General features: G+C 37.1%; 1 protein-coding gene across 2 annotated transcripts in view; it reads left to right on the top strand.

The window, feature by feature from the left end:
• WDR70 (WD repeat domain 70) overlaps positions 1-23,116 on the top strand; it is a 282,841-nt gene that overhangs the window by 104,879 nt on the left and 154,846 nt on the right. For both annotated transcript variants that reach the window (XM_057708918.1, XM_057708919.1), the window contains exon 9: positions 11,853-11,929. In XM_057708918.1, coding sequence (XP_057564901.1) covers positions 11,853-11,929 — 77 coding nt within the window. The remainder of the gene's footprint in view (positions 1-11,852; positions 11,930-23,116) is intronic.

The raw sequence follows: 23,116 nt of genomic DNA, 5'->3' as shown, positions 1-23,116 counted from the left end.
ATGACTAAGAGTGTGATGGATTACAACAGGGGTCCAAATCCAGCCTGTGCCCTGTTTTTTTGTAAATAAAAGTTTTACTGGAACACAGTCATGACCATTTATTTACTATTTTTAAAAAAATTATTTTTAATTAATTAATTAATTTGGGGGGACTGCATTGGGCCTTCGTTGCTGCGCGTGGGCTTTCTCTAGTTGTGGCGAGCGGGGGCACTCTTCATTGTGGTGTGCAGACCCTAGAGTGTGCAGGCTTCAGTAGTTGTGGCACGCAGGTTCTAGAGTGCATGGCTTCAGTAGTTGTGGCTCGCAGGCTCTAGAGCACAGGCTCGATAGTTCTGGCAGACAGGGACAGTTGCTCCGTGGCAGGTGGGATCTTCCTGGACCAGGGCTGAAACCCGTGTCCCCTGCATTGGCAGGCGGATTCCTAACCACTGTGCCACCAGGGAAGTCCCCATTCATTTCCTGTTATCTGTGACTGCATTTGTGCTTACATTGGTAGAGTTTGAGTAGTTGCCTAAAAGACCATGTGGCCCAGAACACCTAAAATAGTTACTGTCTTGTCCATTAGGGAAAAAGTTTGCCAACTCCCAAAAACAAGCTATGGACATTTTCTCCAGCAACATATACAGACGTGAAATCTTGCTGACAATTTCAGGAAGTTTAGTGATTCGTGAAAGCCCATGATTGGACTTTGGTTAAGAACTTTTGGATTAAAGCTCACAGTATATTCCCTGATGCGTTTCATCTCTTCATAGGAGGTGCCTCTGTTAGTTAACTCACCATGCCAAAGACATGGGTACTTTCGTTTTGTGGGTCACAGAGCCTCACCTCATTCAGTGACTACAAATGGCACTGTGGCAAGGCAGCTGTTTTACAGCTTTTGTCATGCGGCTGCCACAGGGGTGTGGACTGATGAGTATAGTTCAGCACACCTCTGTGTGTGTGCACGTGTGCATGTGTGTTAGAGGAAACCAATGGTGGTCATGGTTTGATAATGTCCTCTCTGTATGCAAAGTTTAGCATATTATGAGAAACAAATAGATGCTTCATTCTTCCTACTAGGCTTTTCCCAGTTAAGGCTGTTAAATAAGAGGGAAATTTGTTTTTTTCCCCAGGAGTAGCTATGTTTAGATAAAGGAGAAAGAGAGAAAACCTAGTTGATTTGATGAAAAAGTGTTTTAGTCACTGACTGTTCTTTAATAGGTGTCACTTTAAAAGTTTTTCCGCTCATGTTAGCCATGGTGCTGAATCTGTTTAGATCCATTTAAGAATCCTTAGTTGAACTTCATTTTTTGTTATGACTAATTTTGGTCACTGTTTTAACACAAGGGTGCTTGACATTCCCATTGCCTTTGTCATATTCTTGTCTTTACAAACAAGAAACAACATTTATAGTCTTTTAGATTTCTTCAGTTTAACTTACTGTTTGTGTTCATATTCTGTGTATTGAACAATTAAGGTGACCACATTTTATTTTAGTGTCCTCTGTAATAGGGATTATCTTCTTGTGGTCCTCTTAGAAATATCCTTTATATTTCAAGATGTTATTTCAACTCTGATCAACAAATATCAGTAAAAGACCTGTTTTCTGGAGCCCGCCTTTAAGACCTGAGTGGGCTGGGTCAGTTTGGGGGTTTCTGTTAGGACAAAGCATAGGAAATGAGATTCTAAGCACTGGACTGAGCAACACCCATTGTGCTGAGAATGGGTAAATCCCTGAGTCTGGGAGCGGGAGAGGAAGATGGTACTCTAGGAACTGCCTGGGAAGTACGCAGGCTACACATTCGATTAAGGGGCTAGGCGGAGATGTCAGTGGAGGTGGAGTTGAGTTCAGCAGAGTGGGAGAATGAAGGTGTGGGGGAGTATGCAAGATTGAGGAAGCCTAGGCAGTTTAGGATCTAAGTCCCTGAAGGTAGGGCATGTTTTGGGATTATTGGGGTGTTCCTTTTGTTGCAAATCATTAGCTGTTTTCCCAGAGGCAGATAGTTAATGGGGTGAAACTAGATCAGATACCTATTGACTGCTTGGCATAAGGAATTCTTTTTTCTTAAATAAGTGAAGACTGACAGATTTCTATTTTGTAACAAGATTGATGGGATCCCTGACAATCCTATGGATTTTACGCTGTGAGCCAGTTTAATTATTATCTTTTAGTACCTTGTGTGCACAGAATTGAGGGAAACCTTACTCATTTATCTGTTCATGGCGCCCTACCATCATGCCATTCATAGCTGGTGGTCAGTTCTTATAATACTGTAAGTCTCAGCAATGTTTGACACAGTTGATTATTCTCTCCTTCTTGAAACATCTTCTTTACTTCCCTCTTTCCCTCTCACTGCACATCTTTTCCATTGGCAAAACATATTTTGCCAACGAAGCTTTATGAATAAAGCTGCTGTTAACATTGACATGTAGTTAATTTTGAAATTGGAAAGTGTGAATCCTCCAGCTTTGTTCCTTCCTTTCATGATTATTCTTGAATTAGTATTTCTTGAAATAATAAAATAAGACTTAAAATAAAAATAAAATAATATTCTTGAAATAATAAAATAATTCTTGAAATTTTTTGTTATTCTTTTAATTTCCATGTGAATTATATGACCAATTTTTCAATTCCTGTAGCATTTCTTTTAAAATCAGGTCTACTGGTGACAAGTTCTCTTAGTTTTCTTTCATCCTAGAATGTCTTTATTTCACCTTCACTTCTCAAGTACATTTTCTATACATTTAATTTGGTGGTATTTTTCTCTCAGTACTTTAAAAGTGTTGTTCCACTGTCTTTTGGCTTTCATTACTTTGTTTTTTTGTTTTTAGTTCATTTTGTTTGGCATACACTGAGGTTCTTAGATCTGTAAGTTTACATTTTTCACCACATTTGGGTGGTGAAAAATGTAAACTTTAGCTATTATTTCTTCAAAAAATTTTTACACCTATCTCTCCTCCTGAGTCTTATATAACATGAATACTAAATCTTTTGATATTGTCTCGTATCATTGTCTCTGCTCATTTTTTCCCTATTCTTTCTTCCTATTGTTTAGATTGAATTATTTCTGTTGATCTGCCTTCAAGTTCACTGTCTCTATCCCCTGACATAGTCATTCTACTGTTGGGCCCCTTCCATGAATTTTTAATTTCCATTATTTTATTTTTCAGTACAACTATTTTTTAAAAAAGATTTATTTATTTATTTATCCATCCATTTTTGGCTGCGTTGGGTCTTCGTTGTGTGCGGGCTTTCTCTATTTGTGGCAAGCAGGGGCTACTCTTTGTTGCAGTGTGTAGGTTTCTCAATCCAGTGGCTTCTTTTGTTGCGGAGCACAGGCTCTAGGCTCACAGGCTTCAGTAGTTATGGTGGACAGGCTCAGTAGTTGTGGCTCTCGGGCTCTAGAGCACAGGCTCAGTAATTGTGGCACATGGGCTTAGTTGCTCCACGGCATGTGGGATCTTCCTGGATCAGGGATTGAACCCGTGTCCCTTGCATTGGCAGGCGGATTCTTAACCGCTGTGCCAGCAGGGAAGTCCCACAACCATTTTAAAAAAATAGTTTGTTTTTCTTTGCTGAGCATGTCTGTCTTTGCATTTGTTTCAAAAGTGTTTGCTTCCCTTTTTTGTATCATGATTGTAAACACTGATTTAAAGTCTTTTTCTGAGAATTCTAACATTTGGTCATCTTATGGTTGGCATCTTTTGTCTCATTTCTTAAGAGCTGGTTAGGTTTTCCTGGTTCCCTGTATGTTAAAATGCAGATTTTAGATTGACACTTTGAATACTGTGTTATGAGATTCTGACTCCTGTCTAAAACTTCTGGAGAATGCTGGAGGTTTTTTTGCTTATGTGAATATGTGGTTTCTTTTCAGCTGACAGTCCACCTGATTAGTTTTAGACTGTATGTCCTGACCTGCCTTCTGTGAGCTGTTTTTTTGTTTTTTTTTTTTAATTTATTTATTATTTTTGGGGGGTACACCAAGTTCAATCATCCGTTTTTTTTTTGTTTTTTTGTTTTTTTTAAATTTTATTTATTTATTTATTATTGTTTGGGGGGTTCACCAAGTTCAATCAACTGTTTTTATACACATATCCCCATATTCCCTCCCTTCCTTGACTCCCCCCCCACCTCGAGTCCCCCCCACCCTCCCCGCCCCAGTCCTCTAAGGCATCTTCCATCCTCGAGTTGGACTCCCTTTGTTATACAACAACTTTCCACTGACTATCTATTTTACAGTTGGTAGTATATGTATATGTCTGTGCTACTCTCTCGCCTGTGAGCTGTTTTCACTTCCAGTACTGGTTTACTTTCCAAAGCCTTTATGCCTTTGTGTGCTATTCTGGCTTGTTTCATGTGTGTGTTACCCAGGAGTCTGTGTGGAACCTTGATGGTAGTCTGCACCATCTTGAGATCTCAGTGCTTTTCTTAAGTCGATTCTGACAGGTTTCACATATGGGTACCTCAGGAGTGAGCTTAGGACTTTTTGTACAGATTTAAATGATATTTTCTCTAGCTTTCTTATTGCCTAAGCCTGTAATTTTCCCTTCACTCTCCATTTTCAGAGGTTTTCTGTTCTGGTATTCTTGCTGGAAAACCAGAGACTTACTTTTCTTGTGCTGTGTAGCAGTTCCCATAACTGGGTATGCCTCTGGGCAAAGCTGGAGTGGGATGGGGAAATCAAATTTTCCCCACCCCTCAGCAGCTGCTTCTGTGAATTGGTGGGAAAAGGGAATGCTACTACTCCGTGTTGGCATTATCCCCAAAGAACAGACAGACGAGGTTCCAAGAAAAGTTGCAATCTCCAGAGGGTAGGCATGGTGGGAGTAGTGAAGGACCTGTAAGACAAGCTCTTGTGACTTTACCTACCCTATGCCTGGCAAGCACAGGGTACAAAGCTGCCAGTCTCCCCTCAGTGCCAGTGCCAGACACGGAAGTAGCCTTTACAGGGCTAAGAGCTACTGATGTCCTCCTTTTCACACCAGGCAAGCAGTGACTCTGAGGTGACACTTCTCATTCTCCCAACCAGCTGTAGTGGCCCTGTGAAGTGATTACAGCAGATGACTGCCAGCAACAAAACAGCCTCTGCCCTCTCCCTGGTGACAGGAGAAGCGCTTTGGGGAGGATGTCTGTTGGCTCTCCTGACCCTACACCAGGGAAATGCCAGCAACAAAGAGGCATGGCGTCTCTTCCCGTGACCCAAAAGCAACAAGGACAGCAACTTCAGTAGAGTGGAACACTTGATGTTCCACGCTCTCTGCTAGGCCAGAGTTAGCAACGAAGTAAGCCTAAGCGATCCCATTACATGATAGCATTTGTAGGACAGAAACAGGGTATCCCCATTGTCTCTGAGTCACAGCTCAACATGAATGTCATGGCTGGAGCTCGATTGCATTCCTGTGTCATATCTGTAAGGGAGGCTGGCAAAGTTAGCATCTGACTTTTTTGCTTTTCTATGAGAGGTAGTCTCTGTCTCCTGTGAAGAGTTATTTTTTGGGGGAATTCTCTAAACACAGAAGGGGGTTCATGTTCTCCATGGACAGAAAGAATGGCATATATTTATACAGTCACGCCATTCACACAGCTGCTCAGATCACAGACATTGGCTTCATCTATTATTATAGCCGAGCTCTAATTCTTTAGGGAATCCTATTGTCCCTGTCTTTAAAATGTATCTCAAATCTTCTCACTTCTGAACACTTTCTTGCTGCTCCCCAGTCCGGGCCACCATCATTTTCACATGAATCACATCAATATTTTCCCAGTTTACCCTTTTAATTCCTCTTTTGCTTTGCAACAGACTTCTCTTCACAGATGAGCCAGAATATATTTTTTAAAGTATTTTTTTGATGTAATTTCAAATTTACAGAGAAGTTGTAAAAATACTACACAGAGCTTCTTTATACCTTTTTTCCTATTCACCAATTGCTAACATTTCACCCCATTTCCTTATCTCCCTCTCATCTCTTCCTCCCTTCCTCCCTCAACTAACGCAAACACTCTCCCTTCCTCCCCTCTTCCTCCCCATTCAACTTATACCACCCCCAAAAGTCACTCACGCACATAAGTACATGCACATACATAAAAATTATTTGTATGTGTTTATTTTCCCCCAACTCTTTTTTTTTTCCTTGTAAGTAGGAATCAGCATTGTGTGGTGGAAAGGCGTGGGCTTTGGAATTACACAGATGAAGTGTTTTGTTTTTTTTTTAAGAACTTTTATTGAGATACAGTTAACAGACAGTAAACAGCATATATTTAGAGTGTACAATTTGGTATCCCAGTCTCCCAATTCATTTCCCCCCAACCCTCCCCGCTTTCCCCACTTGGTGTCTATATGTTTGTTCTCTACATCTGTGTCTCTGTTTCTGCCTTGCATTTCCTCTTTCATGGTTGTTAGCATTTGCCTTATGTATTGAGGGGCTCCTATATTGGGTGCATATATATTTATAATTGTTATCTCTTCTTCTTGGACTGATCCCTCAATCTTTATGTAGTGTCCTTTCTTGTCTCTTGTAACATTTTTTATTTTAAAGTCTATTTGATCTGATATGAGTATTGCTACTCCAGCTTTCTTTTCATTTCCATTTTCACGGAATATCTTTTTCCATCCCCTCACTTTCTGTCTGTATGTGTCCCTAGGTCTGAAGTGGGTCTCTTGTAGACAGCATATATATGGGTCTTGTTTTTGTATCCATTCAGCCAGTCTGTGTCTTTTGGTTGGTGCCTTTAGTCCATTTACATTCAAGGTAATTATCGATATGTATGTTCCTATTACCATTTTCTTAATTGTTTTGTTTTTGTTTCTGTAGGTCCTTTTCTTCTCTTATGTTTCCCGCTTAGAGAAGTTCCTTTAGCATTTGTTGTAGGGCTGGTTTGGTGGTGCTGAATTCTCTTAGCTGTTGCTTGTCTGTAAAGCTTTTGATTTTCCTGTCGAATCTGAATGAGATCCTTGCTGGGTAGAGTATTCTTGGTTGTAGGTTCTTCCCTGTCATCACTTTAAATATATGGTGCCACTCCCTTCTGGCTTGCAGAGTTTCTGCTGAGAAATCAGCTGTTACCTTGATGGGAGTTCCCTTGTATGTTTTTTGTTGTGTTTCGCTTGTTGCTTTTAATAACTATTCTGTCTTTAATTTGTGTCATTTGGACTACTGTGTATCTTGGCGTGTTTCTCCTTGGGTTTATCCTGCCTGGGACTCTCTGTGCTTCCTGCACTTGGGTAGCCATTTCCTTTCCCATGTTAGGGAAGTTTTCAACTATAATCTCTTCCAATATTTTCTTGGGTGCTTTCTCTCTCTCTTCTCCTTCTGGGACCCCTATAATGCAAATGTTGGTGCGTTTAACATTGTCCCAGAGGTCTCTTAGGTCTTCAGTTCTTTTCATTCTTTTTTCTTTATTCTTTTCTGCATCAGTGATTATCACCACTCTGTCTTCCAGGTCACTTATTTGCCCTTCTGCCTCAGTTAATCTGCTATCTGTTCCTTCTAGTGTATTGTTCATTTCAGTTATTGTGTTGCATATCTCTGTTTGTTTGCTCTTTAATTCTTCTAGGTCTTTGGTAAACTTTTCTTGCAACTTTTTGATCTTTGCATCCAGTCTTTTTTCAAAGTCCTGGATCATCTTCACAATCAGTAGTCTGAATTCTTTTTCTGTAAGGGTGCCTATCTCCTCTTCATTTAGTTGTTTTTCTGGGGTTTCATCCTGTCCCTTCATCTGGTACAAAGTCCTCTGCTTTTTCATTTTCTCTATCTTTCTGTGGCTGTGGTTTTCAGTTCCACAAGACGAAATACTGCTGATACTGCTCGATACTGCTATCTGTCCTCTTTGTCTCCCCCAGCTCTTGAAAGTAAGTTGCAAACATCATGTTCCTTTGCTCTTAAATTCTTTAGTGTGGTTTTTCTAATAACATTACATCTTCTTATATAACCATGGATTTAATGTTGATAAAATACTATTATCTAATCCATAGTCGATAGTTTCAACAGTTATCCAATGATCTCCTTCATAATTACTTTCTCCCCAATTCAAGCATCGTTCCTTTTTGTCTCCTTTAATTGGAAATAGTTCCTCTGCCCGTCCCCCCTGTTTTTACTTTGATATTTTTGAAGACTATAAGCCAGTTATTTTTCAAAATGTAGAATTCAATTTAGCTGTTTTTCCTCATAATTAGAGTCAGGGTATGCGTTTCCAGAAGGATTGACACAAAAATAATATTGTACCCTCCTTACTTCCTTAAATCAGGAAGTACATGATGTCAGTTGCATCCCATTATTGGTGATGTAAACTTGGATCACTTGTTAAGATAGTGCCTACCAGATTTCTTCACTGTAAAGTTACTATTATTGCTTTGTAGTTATTAAGTAATTTGAAGGGAGATTTTGAGACCATGGAATTATCCTGTCATTATCAGACTTTGCTCCATTAGTTTTAGCATCAATTGGTGGTTCTTGTCTGAATCAATTATTATTGTGATGATTACAAAATGATTATTTTTCTCTTTATCATTTATCTTATATTTATTAATTAGGATTCTGTGAGGAAGAGCTTTCTCTTATTTATTTCTTTATTATATTAATATGCTTTCAAGGGTGCTTACTTTAGTCAATGGTTTATAATCCGTTACTTTCATTATTTATTTTGATGCCCTAATTGTACCAGGTTGAGCTGGTGGAAGCCCCTCCAACCTACATTTTATCTTTTTAGTATATCCCCATCATTTTTGCAACACTTTCTTATTTTTTAGCATAACCAGATATTCTATGTTCATCTTGTACTTTTCCTGCCTCAGCCCTAGAAACAATCATTGAAACAATCATTTCTCCAAGGAGCCCTGGTTCCTTTAGTGGAGAATGATATTTAGAAACCAGGATCTCTGTGCTGCGTTTGCTGAGGTGTCATTGTTTCTGGACATTTGCAACATATAGAGCTAGAGAATAATTCACAAACGTACATTTACCCCTATATTTACATCTACCTATTAAAAACCATGAGTTTGTATTGATATCCCCAGTTCTAGTCAAACACCAGAGAGTTCATTCCAGTCTTCCCCTTTGCCACTTTAGTAACTCCATTCTCCAACAGGGAGAAATTCGACTCCCTTTATCTTCAACATATTTCCTCATTTGCTTAAATCTTCGTTATATTGAAAGCAGTTTCAGAAGTGTTGATGCATACCATTGTAAAAAAGACACAAATAGATTAACTGGAATGCAATATTTATTTACAGTTCTTTTGGTCTTTAGATTGAGAGTATGTGTTAGTAGTTTCCTAGGACTGCTTTGTAACAGATTACCACACACTTGGTAGCTTAAAATAACAGAAATTTTTTCTTCCACAATTCTGGAGGCCAGAGTCTGAAATCAAGGTATTGGCATGGCCACAGTCCCTCCAGTGGCTCTGGGAGAATTGATCCTCGCCTCTCCTAGCCTCTGGTGACTCTAGGCATTGCTTGCATTGCGGCTGCAAAACTCCAGTCTCTGCTTGCATCTTCACAGAGCCTTCTTCTCTTTGTGTCTTCTCCTCTTCTGTCTCTTATAAGGATACTTTAGGATACTTGTTATCAGATTTAGGGCCAATCCAGATAACCCAGAGTGATGTTATCTTGTGATACTTAATTATATCTGAAAATATGCTTTTTCCAAATAAGGTCTGTTCACAGGTTCCAGTGATTAGGACGTGGACATATCTTTTGAGGGGCCACCATTCAACCCTTACAGGGTGTATAGTTGCTTGGGTTATTACCTTCTGTTTATCCTTTCAGTGTATTTGTTACTCATTTGAAATACAGTAAGGTTTATTTTTTTAATGTTTATATTGTTTTAGGTTTCTTCTGTCCTTATTTGTTTGTTTTTGTGTATGTAAAACATTAACACAATATCAAGAATCAAATAAGAAATTAATAGACATAGCGTTACAGATTATGGTGACTTATCAAGGAAATGGACAGGTACTCTGGTGGAGAAGAACAAAATGGGTCATATTCACTTAGAGGGCCAGGCAATACTTATTTGAATAAGAGGCATGTAAACTGAGATGGAAAGAGTGAGAAGAAGCCAGTCATGTAAAAGTGGAAAAAGAGCTTTCCAGCAGATGAAAACGCATGTGTAAAGACCCTGTTGTGAGGTAAGAGCTGCATGTATGTGAGGAAATGAGAGAAGACCAAAGTGAGTTGTAGTGCATCCTGGACAAGAAGGAGTACAAAATAAGTGAAGTTGTAAAGAAATCAGGGGCTGGAAAATGTAAGTTTTTGTACACTGTGTAAAGAGGTTGGAAAGCCAGTGGAGGATAAAAAGCAGTGGCATTTTAAGAAGCATATTTTTAAAGGACTATAGTGATTGCTTTGTGGAGCATGTTAGGCCAGAATAAAAGTAGAGAGACTAGTAACAGGCCTGTCACAGTACATAATAACTGATGTAGGGACATGAGGCAATGTTGGTTCATATAAGAGTTGTGGTAGTGAAAAAGGAGAAAAGTGGGTAGATTTGAGATGTGCTTTGGGTTGAACTGACAGGACTAGCTAGTGGATTGAATCTGGGTGGGTAGAGAGAGGAGGGTTTAGGGGTTATGGTTACTGGACTATTTAAAGATTACTTCCAAGTTTGTAGCTTTAGCAACTAGGAAAGAAGTTTATTGCAAATGAAGTGGGCAGTAAGAATCAAGATTTCCCTGTTGGACCCGTTATGTTGGAAGTGCCTGTGACATGCAAATGGAAATGTCAATAAAGCTGATAGTTGAATGTACAAATCTTGAGCTCAGGAGAGGAAAGTGGAATCTCAGACTTGCTATCTAGTCCGTCCAGGCACTTCTTCAGTCCATTCTTTCCTACTGCAGGAAGAGATCCAGATAGCTGGTCCCTATTTGTACCTTGTTAACATGAACAGAATGTCAGGAGTTGGCCAGATATATCTGAGGCATTGTGGGCAGCTTGGACTGGAGATAGGTCTCCAGGCCCATGTGTGGGTACTCCAGTTCCAATTCAGTCTTTCCAGAGAGCTTCAGTTATTTTCCTTCTAAGTCATTTAAATATGCACATTTTGCTTCTTTTAGTTTAGCTTTATTTTGGACCCTTTTAGAATAAGAGGCCTTGCCATTATTACCCTAAAAAGTATTAGGCTCATTTCTGCCCCCTCTGAACCTGACTTATTGTATGAGACCACTCTAACTTACTTTGCTACCTAGAAGGGAAGTGTGTGTGTGTGCGCGTGCGCGCGCATGTGTACGTGTGTGTTTATGTTTGAAATATATACTCTGTGATTGATTTGATATGAATGTCAGTTTTTATACCAACATCATATTGTTTTAATTACAGTTTTTCTATTATGCTTCATCCTTAGTAAGGCTGATCTTCCTGAATCATTTTAGAGATGTTTTTTCTTTTCTCACATGTTTATTGTTACAGATGTATTGTAGAATAAAGATTGTTGATAGATTTTAAAGAAGTAGGGATTTTTTTCCACCATCCTCTTGCTTTTGCCTGGTTACTTGTAAATACTTTCTCTTCTCCTTAATTCTTTCCCACTGATTTTTTCCCATTGTCTTTCTTATTGTGGCTTTTCTTTTCACTTCTCTCCTAAAGAGAGGCTGTCATTTTCCCCTTTCTTTCCTTTCTTTTTAAGCATCTCTTATATGTAAGCACTGTACTAATTCCTGAGCAAGAGGGGTTACACGGTGAATTAAAATTAAAATAAACAAAGTGAAATAAACAAAGAATATTATGAAATAAAACTGAAATAAAATAATATCAGTTTAAAATAATGTGCCTTGGGGAGGAATTAAAAAGTTTTACTTTTAAGCATGATATGTCAGCTTTTGGTCAGTTTGTTTATTTTCACATTTTAAAAAGATTTTTCCTTTATTTTATTATTTTTTTAAGGGTCACACAGCAATGCTTCATACTGGCTCATGGCATCCCAAAATAAAGGGAGAATTTGTGACTTGCTCAAATGATGCGTGAGTATTGTTGATAATTTATCTAATACATTCGTATATTTCAGTATTTTCTTTAACATTTATATTGTAACAATCTTGCCAGTAAAGTAAGAGATAGAGTATTAGGAATCCTAATATTTATATATTCTTATTCTCAACTTTACCTTGAATTTAGCTGACAGTATAAGATTTGCTTAAATAAATATGGAAGCTATAAAAACGAGAGTTGGTACAAATTCCAGTAGAGTTTATTAGGGAGCACAGTGGATCAGATTGATGCTATGAAGTGGACTCAGATGACTTTTTTTTCTCTTAATTTATTTTATTTATTTATTTTTCGCTGCGTTGGGTCTTTGTTGCTGTGTGCGGGCTTTCTTTAGTTGTGGTGAGCAGGGGCTACTGTTTGTTGCGGTGCTCAGGCTTCTCATTGCCGTGGCTTCTCTTGTTGCAGAGCACAGGCTCTAGTGCATGGGCTTCAGTAGCTATGGCATGTGGGCTCAGTAGTTGTGGTGGATGGGCTTAGTTGCTCTGCAGCATGTGGGATCTTCCCAGACCAGGGCTGGAACCCACGTCCCCTGCATTGGCAGGCAGATTCTTAACAACTGTGCCACCAGAGGAGCCCCTCAAATGACTTTAAAGCTTGTTACTTTTTATAGTAAAGCCTAATTTCCATCTGAATCTAATAGCTTATATAAATTTGTTGTTTAAATGATGGTTTTTTGGAAGTAATAAGTGAAAAAATTGATTAAATGGTTATTAAGATTCTTTTGCATTATATTTGTTGGCTTAGGCGTCAAGAATATTATAGGGGAACTTCCTAGGTGGCGCAGTGGTTGGGAGTCCGCCTGCCAATGCAGGGGTCACGGGTTCAGTCCCTGCTCCGGGAAGATTCCCACGTGCCGTGGAGCGGCTGGGCCCGTGAGCCACAGCTGTTCAGCCCGTGTGCTGCGACTGCTGAGGCCCACGTGCCTCTGGAGCCTGCAACAAGAGAAGCCTGCACACCACAGTGAGGAGTGGCATCCACTCGCCACAGCTAGAGAAAGCCCGTGTGCAGCAACGAAGACCCAACACAGCCAATAAATAAATAATTTAAAAAAAAGAATATTATAGGGAATATCTGAGCAGCTTTTTCCTATATTATTATATTGTATGATTCTTTTTTAGTGTTAAGAGTAGTTCACAAGAATGAGTTATTTGTAATATTACAGAGAAAATTACAATAAAAAATCTGACAAATGAAAATATATAGATGGTGTTATTTAGGTGAAACACTTATATTTTAGATAAAAGAAGAATATCTTTGTTTTTAGGTTATTTTGTTTTTCATCCTTTGTTTTCTGATATTTGTAATTTGCCTCATTAACTTTCACAGTTGTTCATATTCTTTGGTATTTTATGTTTTCTAGAATTAATCTTTAAAATAACAGACAAAAGAGAGAATTTCAAATCCATTGTGCATTTTAAAAAATTACTTGCTCCAAAAGGATCTAAAAATTGAGAATATATAGAATATGCCTGAAACAGGATAATACATTTGATTAAAATTTATGTTAAATAGAATTATGTAGTTTTCTTTTTTGTCTTTATCTTGTTATCCTTCCAGATACTTAAATTATTTGTATTTATAGTCACATTCCTTACTTCAGCATTAGGAAACAAAATTTAGCAGCTAATCTAAATTAATAGTGTCCCGTGGCCAAGTAAGGTTTATCCTAGGAATCCAAGGATATTTTACAATTAGGAAATTTTACCAATAAGAAATTTTCAGTATAATTCAGTATTTAAAAAAATGAAAGGTGAAAAATCATATGATTTTATTATATAATAAAATTGATATTTGATAAAATTTAGTACTCGTTCCCAGGAAAAGTTCTAGGAATAGGAAGAAATTACTGAAGCCTGATAAAAACTGCTTACCACAATTTAAAGTAAAATATTTTATTATATATTGGAGTATTGAAGCTACTTGTATTTAAATAGGAAACAAGACAGAGATGCCTACAACTATTTAGAGACTTTATGCAGTATAGTAAGATAAGAAAATACATAAATTGATATTAATGTTGGAAGAAAACAACAAAAAACACAGAGGATCTAAGCTACTCTGCTTAAAAACTTAAGCTGAATAAAAGCAACTGGAAAAACAAAACATTTTGTTCTCAGAACTATTAAGGATGAAGCTGAATGGTGGTCTCTAATAGTTGCTAACACAGTAACTTTTATGAGGTCTACAGAAGCTTTTCTCAAATGAATTTCCAGTATACATAAATTAGTAGTGTAAAGAAAGACATTCCATGATAAAATAAGTTTGAGAAACTTTGAATGTTATATGTTCTGAGGCCAGTGATCCACAATAAATACTTAAATGGTTTTGAATAGGGTGTAAAGAGACCTATTTAACTCTGTTAATCCTCTAAACAGTTGGATAAAGTTCTGAGACATAACATTATTTACTGGGTATAAAATGTAGTTTATCCCATTCCCTGGAAGAGCAGTTCTTTAGTTCCCTGCCCAAATCACTGACTTGCTAGCATATTGTACATTTGAAAATGTGCTCCAATTTCCTTTTACACTGTGCAGACTGGGCTTTCTTTGTCCGTAGCTCCATATGAGGATAAGTGGGCTTTAACCACAGACACCCCTCCCCCCGTTATACATATTCTTTACTACCTTTTAGAGAAGTCTGCCACAAATACATTGAGATGGTTTGCAGTTTGATTGACTGTTTCATGGCCTTTAACTCTGAGGGTAGTAATCAGCAGTGGGCTAAGTGATCAGTCCAGATACCTAGTCAGTCAGCAGATAGAGTTGGGTGTACTGTGTGCCAGGTACACTGTGTGATCCACGTCTCTGCCGTCACAGGGCTTCCATTCAAGTGGAGGTGAATGCTGGGAGGTAGACAGGGTACATGTACACTAATACTTTAATATTGTGTTATGTGGTAATACGTGTTAAGAATAAAGTAAGATAAAAGGATAGAGAATAGAAGAGAAGGATCTATTGTATGTAGAGAAAGCGCTGAAGAGGTGACCTTTTAGTTGAGACTTACAGACCATGCACATGAGGCATCCACAGGGAAAAGAGCCAAATTTTTCCAGGCCAAAATAGCAGCATATATCAAGACCTTAATAAGGGATGTAATATCAGCATATTTGGGAGACAGAAAGTCCTGTTGTGTTGACGGTTGGTTGGTAGGAAAAGCGAGAATGATAGGAATTCAATTTGGAGAGGAAGGCAGGGACTAGAGCATGTAAAGTGTTGAAGGCTAAGGTATAATACACTAGGATTTTAATGTAATCACAGGCAAATCATTGAAGTGCACGAAATCTGTACCATAGTATTATTGAAAGTCAAAATCAATAGGAATGATTCAACACCTCTTTAGAAGGTGCTAAAATTTTCCGGGGTAGCTTTGGGATCATAGCTAACATTGAACACTTTGCAATAAAACTTTACATCATGTGCTAAGCACTGTATTCTATGTTTTTCTCACAGCAATAGGGTAAGTAGTAATATTGTTATGTATTTCAAACGAAGAAACTGATTTTGACTTTCCCAAGGACACTTGATTCTAGGATGTGAACCCACTGTGTCAGGAGGTACTTTGTGAGTGGTTGTCACAAAGTTCATGGTGATTAATTTATAGATGCACACGCAGGATACACATCCCTTCCATGTAAGGAAAAGATATAAGAACTCACCTCCTTCAGAACACTCTGCAGTATTCCCCCCGCCCCCACCGCCCCGCCCCTGCGGACAGGACAAATTTCCTTTACTTTAAAGTCACTGGTGGGGCACTGTAGTGATGCTGTACCATATTATCTGACTGTGACAAGGATCGTGAGAGTTCTGTTGCTGTTAGGGGTGGGTCTTTATACCCCCTGGGCAATACGAACTGATTTTGAAATGTGGAGTCATTTTGGCTGTGCTGGAGGACTGGCTTGCCACAGCTGGGGTAAACTATCTTTAGGCCTGAGAATTTTCCTTAGTTTCTTACCATCCCCTGCCCCAGATTCCTAAGCAAAAACTAAATAAGGAAAAGAGTGTGCTGCGTTAAATATCTCTTATTTTAAGATTGTTTTTAAAAAAATTTGATGGATTTTGTATATAACTATCAAATTAAAGAAATTTTATTGTATTTCTAATTTTATCATAGATATTTGGTGTAATCCTGTCTTTTTTCTCTTTTTGGTTCATTCACATAGAGAAGTACATTAATACATTTCAGAATGTGAAACCATTCCTGCTTTCCTATAGAGAATCAATTGTGATCACCTTATATTTAAAATATATATATATTGCTCTATTTAGGAAACTTGAATTTTATTCAGTATTTTAATTTTATATTGACAAGTAAAATGAGACTTTTTTTTATTGTATTATTTTTATTGGGTTTTGGAACCACGCTTACACTGGTTTCTTAAAGTACGGCAGCTTTCCCTCTTTTCCTGTTATCTGGCACCCATGTCCAAGTTCATAAACATGGCTGTAAACAAAAACCTCATAGAACCACTAAAGTCATCCAACAATTTGAATTAAAGTCCATACCCAGGCTTCTAATATCTACATTTTTTTACAAGTTTTGTTTTATTTTTTACTACAATTTCTCAGACTTTTTTTCTGAGAAAATATATTTAATAAATTTAGAAGAAATTTTAAGAGTAAGCAGGAGCAGCTTAGAAGATAATACTTTGATAAAAAAAATTCATGAAAATATCCATGATATAAGGTTAAATGTACTAATCTTGCATCTGGGCTCAGTTCTCTCGTAAAAATAAGGTGAGTGGACCTGGACATATGAACATAGGAAATAGGAAGGAGATGCAAAGGAGCATGGAAATGGGATCTTGAGGCCTCAAATATAACTTGATGTAGTTTGAATAAATTTACATAGGAGTCTTTTTATGTAAAAGCAAGAATATTCCTAGAATTGAGGTATCAATATTTAAAACAATTACCAGCTGACTACTCTAGTAGGTCAGGGGAGTGTATATATTATCTTTGGAGATCAAAGGCTTCCATTGTTTAAAATAGGCAATTAGGACCAAGAATCATGTTTTTGTTTTTTGTTTTTTTACCCTAGGGCATTAGAGTTAAAAGATTTTAATTTTATTATTGGAGAAACTCTGGGTTAACAGGATTTTAAACAAAGTAAAATTGGTGATACTTTTGAGTATACGTCAGTGTAATTGTGAAATGACTATTTTATCATGTGACACTATAAAATATTCTAAATAGGTTTTAGGAAAAAAATGAATAACCATGGTATATTGGTTACTTTCCTTCATCCTGGAAAACTCCATGGTTGTTAGGAATAACTAGCATCTGATTAGGCACCGTCAGAATTCTTACGTCTGATACTACGAAATTCCTTCTGGGTTAAGAAACATTTCTGTCATTTAGGAATTAGTTCAGTAAGGGCCTTTGGATAAAATCTCCTGTATACTTTTTAGTGTGTCTCAAAGCTCAGAGGGCTACCCAGCTTTTCATTGCTTTATCTCCTTCTTTTCTATGTTGTGAGCATGACAGAGAGGTAAACATCAACTGCACATTTTACAGACTCTTCGTTCTCTTGGAGGTTTTATTAAGGATTATTTAGGATTTAAACTAGGATCATTTCATCAGACTCCACTGAGCTCATATTAGTAATATCCTCTTCTTCCCCTTTTCCCCATTCACCTTTTATTTCTCCTTCCTTCCCCTCATTTTGGGCATCTGGAGAATATATATTTTGGATAATATGGCCACGGTATAGATAGCCTCTAGATAAAGTTATTCACTTCAACACCTTGTGTGTTGTCACAGTTTTATGTATTTAGTGCTGACACACAGCGAATGTTGGCCAGGCTATGGCTGTCGGCAGTGTGGGAGGAGAGGGGGAGCCCTGGCCGTGCCAGACCCAGCTGTTCACGTAAGGAGCACGTGGTATGAATGTGTTTAGATGCAGTAGGAGTGAGGAATCAGCATTTTTGAGAACCTGTTCCATTGGAGGCCAAGGCAGCACTCAGTATTTTGTTCTGGCCTCATACACCAAGTTAAATCACGGATGTTTCTTCTGAGCGTGAATTGGAAATGCTCGTGCTTTAACTTTTGGATTTTATGAGTTTCAGTGTGAAACACAAACCTGGGATCGTGTTCTGGGATCGTATTCTTGCTTCAATTTAGAAATGAGATAAAAAGAGGGCGAGAGTAATATGGCAGTCTTTTTGGTTTTCCCAAGTTTACCAGAATGAAAGAGACGATATAGCAGAGCTTACTACATTATATTGGAAGCAAATGTTAATGCAAACCAGATGGTAGTGAAGATGAAAGTGCTTACTTGTCCAGAGGAAGTCATTTCTATATGTGAATTTATACGATCTGATTTGGAGCATTTTATAATTTGAGTTGTAGTAGTATACAGAGTGAGAATACAAGTGATACAGGTGTAATTCTAATCCAGCGCAGAGCTCTGTGCATAGATGCTGTTGAGTGAATCAGAGGTTTCCATTATTTACCTTGAAGGTTTTCCACTGCTTACTCAAGAGTTGTATCACAGAGGAATTTGTTCAGATCTCTTGTGACTGTGCCGTTTCTGAGAGTTCTTGTGTGCTTGCACTCTCTTGAAACCATGGCATTGCTGTCTGATCGAGCTCTTACCCTACTGGAGGGTGAAAGATCTGGTGGAGGAGAGTTGAGTTGTCCCAGCTGAGGTGTCCTAGACCAGCTTACAGTCAGCCGACTCCCAGATTTGTGAGAGATCCTCAACCTAGATACCTAGATGAACTGATCACATCAGATAGAACAGAACCACCCCGCTGACTGGTAGACACATAAGTGGTAATATATGCCTTTTTTTTTTTTTTTTGGTAAACTTTTAAAAACTTTACTTATTTTTATTGAAGTATAGTTGATACAGTGTTAGTTTCTGCTATATAGCAAAGTGATTCAGTTGTACATATATGTGTGTATGTGTATATACGTATATTCTTTTGTTATAGTTATTATAAGATATTGAATATAGTTCCCTGTGCTATACAGTAGGACTTTGGTGTCTGTTTTTTGTGTAGTAGTTTGTATCTACTAATCCCAAACTCCTGATTTATTCCTCCCCTTTCCCATTTGGTAACCATAAATTTCTTTTCTATGTCTGTGAGTCTGTTTCTGTTCTGTAAATAAGTTCATTTGTATCATTTTCTTTTAGATGCCACATATAAGTGATATCACACGATTTTTGTGTTTCTCAAGAAAGGCAGTCTCTAAGTCCATCCGTGTTGCTGCAGATGGCATTATTTCATTCTTTTTTTATGGCTGAGTAGTATTCCGTTGTGTATATATACCACATCATCTTTATCCATTCATCCATTGATGGACACTTAAGTTGTCTTGGCTATTGTAAATAGTGCTGCTGTGAACATTGGGGTGCGTGTATTTTTTTTTTTTTTTTTTGAATTAGAGTTTTCTCCAGATATATGCCCAGGAGTGGGATTTCTGTATCATATGATGACTCTATTTTTAGTTTTTTAAGGGACCTCCATCCTGTTCTCCATAGTGGCTGTACCAATTTACATTCCCACCAACAGTACGGGAGGGTTCCCTTTTCCCCACACCCTCTCCAGCATTTATTATTTGTACACTTTTTGATGATGGCCATTCAGACCAGTGTGAGGTGAATTTCTCATGGTAGTTTTGATTTGCATTTCTCTAATAATTAGTGATGTTGAACATCTTTTCATGTGCCTGTTGACCATCTCTATGTCTTCTGTGGAGAAATGTCTATTTAGGTTTTCTGCCCACTTTTTGATTTGGTTTTTGTTTTGTTTTTTATTTGTTTGTTTGTTTTTCGATATTGAGCTATATCAACTATTTGTATATTTTGGAAATTAAGCCCTTGTCAGTCACATGATTTGCAAATATTTTCTACCAGTCCATAGGTTGTCTTTTCATTTTGTTTATGGTTTCCTTTGCTGTGCAAAAGCTTATAAGTTTAATTAGGTCCCGTTTGTTTATTTTTGCTTTTGTTTCTATTGCCTTGAGAGCCTGACCTAAGAAAACATTGGTACAATCTATGTCAGAGAATGCTTTGCCTATGTTTTCTTTTAAGAGTTTTATGGTGTCTTGTCTTATATTTAAGGCTTTACGCCATTTTGAGTTTATCTTTGTGTAGGGTGTGAGAGTGTGTTCTAACTTCATTAATTTATATGCGACTGCCCAGCTTTCCCAGTACCACTTGCTGAAGAGACTGACTTTTCTTCATTGTATATTCTTGCCTCCTTTGTCAAAGATTAATTGACTGTAGGTGTGCGGCTTTATTTCTGGGGTCTCTATTCTGTTCTGTTGATCTATATGTCTGTTTTTGTGCCAGTACCACGCTGTAGCTTTATAGTATTGTCTGAAGTCTGGGAGGGTTATGCCTCCAGTTTTGTTCTTTTTCCTCAGTATTGCTTTGTATACCTGCCGTTTTAAGCCATTAAATTTTGAAAATGTTTTGTTGTGAACCAGTTGTTAACTGATACAGGTGATATTATTGCTTCATGTTATGTAGAATCATGGTTATATAGAATAATGTCTTTCTATTTAGAAGATACCAGCTGATGAAGTTAGGTGTGAAGTATCATGAGATTTGCAACTTATTTTTAAATGGTATAGCAAAAATAAAAAGTGTATTTGTGTGTGTGTGTGCGTATGAATATATATATATGGAAAGAGAGAGATTGAGAATATAGATGTGACAAAATGAATGTTAGGGTATATGATGTTCATTGGAAAAGGTATATGGGTGTTTATTGTACTGTTCTTTTAACTTTTTTGTAGCTTTGATGATTTTCCAAATAAAGATTTGGGAGGATCTTCTTAATATTGGCTTACATGGAAGTTATCCATCCCACCCCCACCATTTTTTATCTAAAAGGTGAATATAAGATGGATAAAAAAGGGTAGTGAGGATTATAGTTTGTTGCACTCCACTTAATCAAGTTTCTTTTTGGATATTTTTTCAGTATATTTTAAGTTTCTCCATATCAGTGCTGACTTATGTTGTGAGAACCTGGTGATCAGGGATTATAGCAGGATTTCCTAAGTTTGTTCATAGTAATGCTAGTACTTTGGAGAGTTATAGTGCCAAGGACGAAGTGCAGTAAAGATCCTGAGAAGTATATTAACAAAAGAAACCAGCATTTTCTAGAAAACTCCCTCTCTTTCCTACAGCCAACAACATCTGTTATACTCAGTGCATAGTGTTCCCAGGAATACACTTTGGGAAATGAAGATCGCCACTAGTAGATGCTTTTCATGGTGGGATTCAATAAATTATAAAAATTTTTAACTTGGTTGCAGCTTATAAAGATGCACTATACCAATTAAAAATTTTGGCAGATTTTGGCATGGCAGAATAGAAAGAGCATGCACTTTCCAGACCAAGAGGAACTTGGGTACTCTACCACTCATCATGACTTTGAGCTGGTAATCTACCACTGAGTCTTACAGGCTTTTGCTGGAGGGCTGCTAGACATGTTTATTTGACTTGGTTTTTATAATCAATAGCATATGTAAATATAATTATAAAATTCTCCAAGGAATGATGATTTACGTAAATGGGTCTCAGAAAAATTAAACTTTTCTAGAGCTCAGAGGTTTTTTTTTTTCTATTTTAATATTTTTTGAGGAATCTTGAAAAGTATATTAGCTTCTTTTATTATTAGTGTTTTGAATATAATTTAACATCTTCATAATTTATAAATTATTACACCATGGTATAACATGCCTCAAAAAGTCTTGGCTTGTGTAAGCCTATTTTATAGCTTTTTGAGTTCTTGAGTGCTGTTTTTATTTTTTGATTTCCCCTTTCTGTTAATTGTTACTTCTTGGTGCTTTTGGTGTGATGATCTGTATAAGTACCTCAGTTTCTCTCTGCAGTTTTTTGCTTGTCATAAGCTGTGAACTGGGGCTCGGGTCAGTTTTTAGAATTCATGCAGAAGAAGAAGGAGTAAGCACTTGGTATAATGTATGAGTTTTATTTTTTAAGCCCAGTAATTTTTGCCATCTCTGGCTGCTAGGAGACTTTTCTTGCTTACTCTGATTCTGGGCAGAGTTTTGTACTGTCCATGCTGCCAGATGAGTAAGATAGTGTTTATATTCCTAATGGTTCGTTTTTGGTGATCCCCTGATAGAAACAGAAAATATACTGTTTTCAGATGTTAACTAAAGTTACTGTGGTGATCATTTTGCAATATGTACAAATATTGAATCATTGTGTTGTACACCTGAAACTGCTATAATGTTATATGTCAATTATACCTCAATTAAAAAAGAAAATATACTGTTCAGATCTTGTCTCTACACTATCTGGTTTTGCTTTTATCTGACTTAATTCTTTGATCCTTTTATCTAATTCTAATTATTCTTTAATATACTCTCATAGGTCTTCATTTTAAAGCCAGAAGAATGCTTTTTAAACTATTTTTCAACAGCTACCAGCATTTGTAAAATTAATAGCTTTGATTTCATTTTCATTGTGTGGGTAGTTAAAAATATGTCTGTATATTTTAAAGTATTTGTTGTAGGAATTTTACATGAAACAATAACTTCATTGAAAGATTAACTAGGATTTAGCTGTCAGTAGAACCTAAATCCTGAAAATGCTCCTATTCAAACTTGTTGATTATGGTGAAATATGCTTATAATAAAAGACATAATTTACTCAGACACTTTTTAGAGCTCTTTTTCTTCATGAGCTCTAAGAGTAATGAGAATCTATTCCCAAGTTGCTGCTGTCATTGAGATGCACACATTTTGGTGTTAGTTTGATTTAGCTTCTGTTGACAAGCTTTTTCTGTAGGCTTGAATGGAAAAAGATGTAGATCTTTTAATTTTATCATAAATTCATTTGGTTCATATAAATTCATTTCTTTCAAAATGGTTTCCTTTTTTCTCAGCTCTAGTTTATTTCTATTAATATTAAGAAACACACAGTAGGTAAAAAGTCTGTAAGATTTTAAAATGATAATAATAGCTCTTTGTAGAGCTACCAGGACAAATTCTTTAAATGTTAGGTTTAGAACTTATAATTAGGATTTATCATTGTGGTTGTGCTCTAAATATCACCATTCATTGTTTTATGTAGGTTAATTTGTTACACAGACTATGGGTGGATTTTTGGGGTTCTTTTGTGATCTATTTTAGTTTAAATGGAAAATTCAGTGTTCTCAGTTCCTATCATGAAACATAATG

This window comes from Hippopotamus amphibius, chromosome 15 (genome assembly GCF_030028045.1).
Source record: "Hippopotamus amphibius kiboko isolate mHipAmp2 chromosome 15, mHipAmp2.hap2, whole genome shotgun sequence".
NCBI classification, from domain to species: domain Eukaryota; kingdom Metazoa; phylum Chordata; class Mammalia; order Artiodactyla; family Hippopotamidae; genus Hippopotamus; species Hippopotamus amphibius.
Note: the sequence above shows the minus strand (reverse complement) of the source record. Positions and strands in the feature narration are given on the sequence as shown.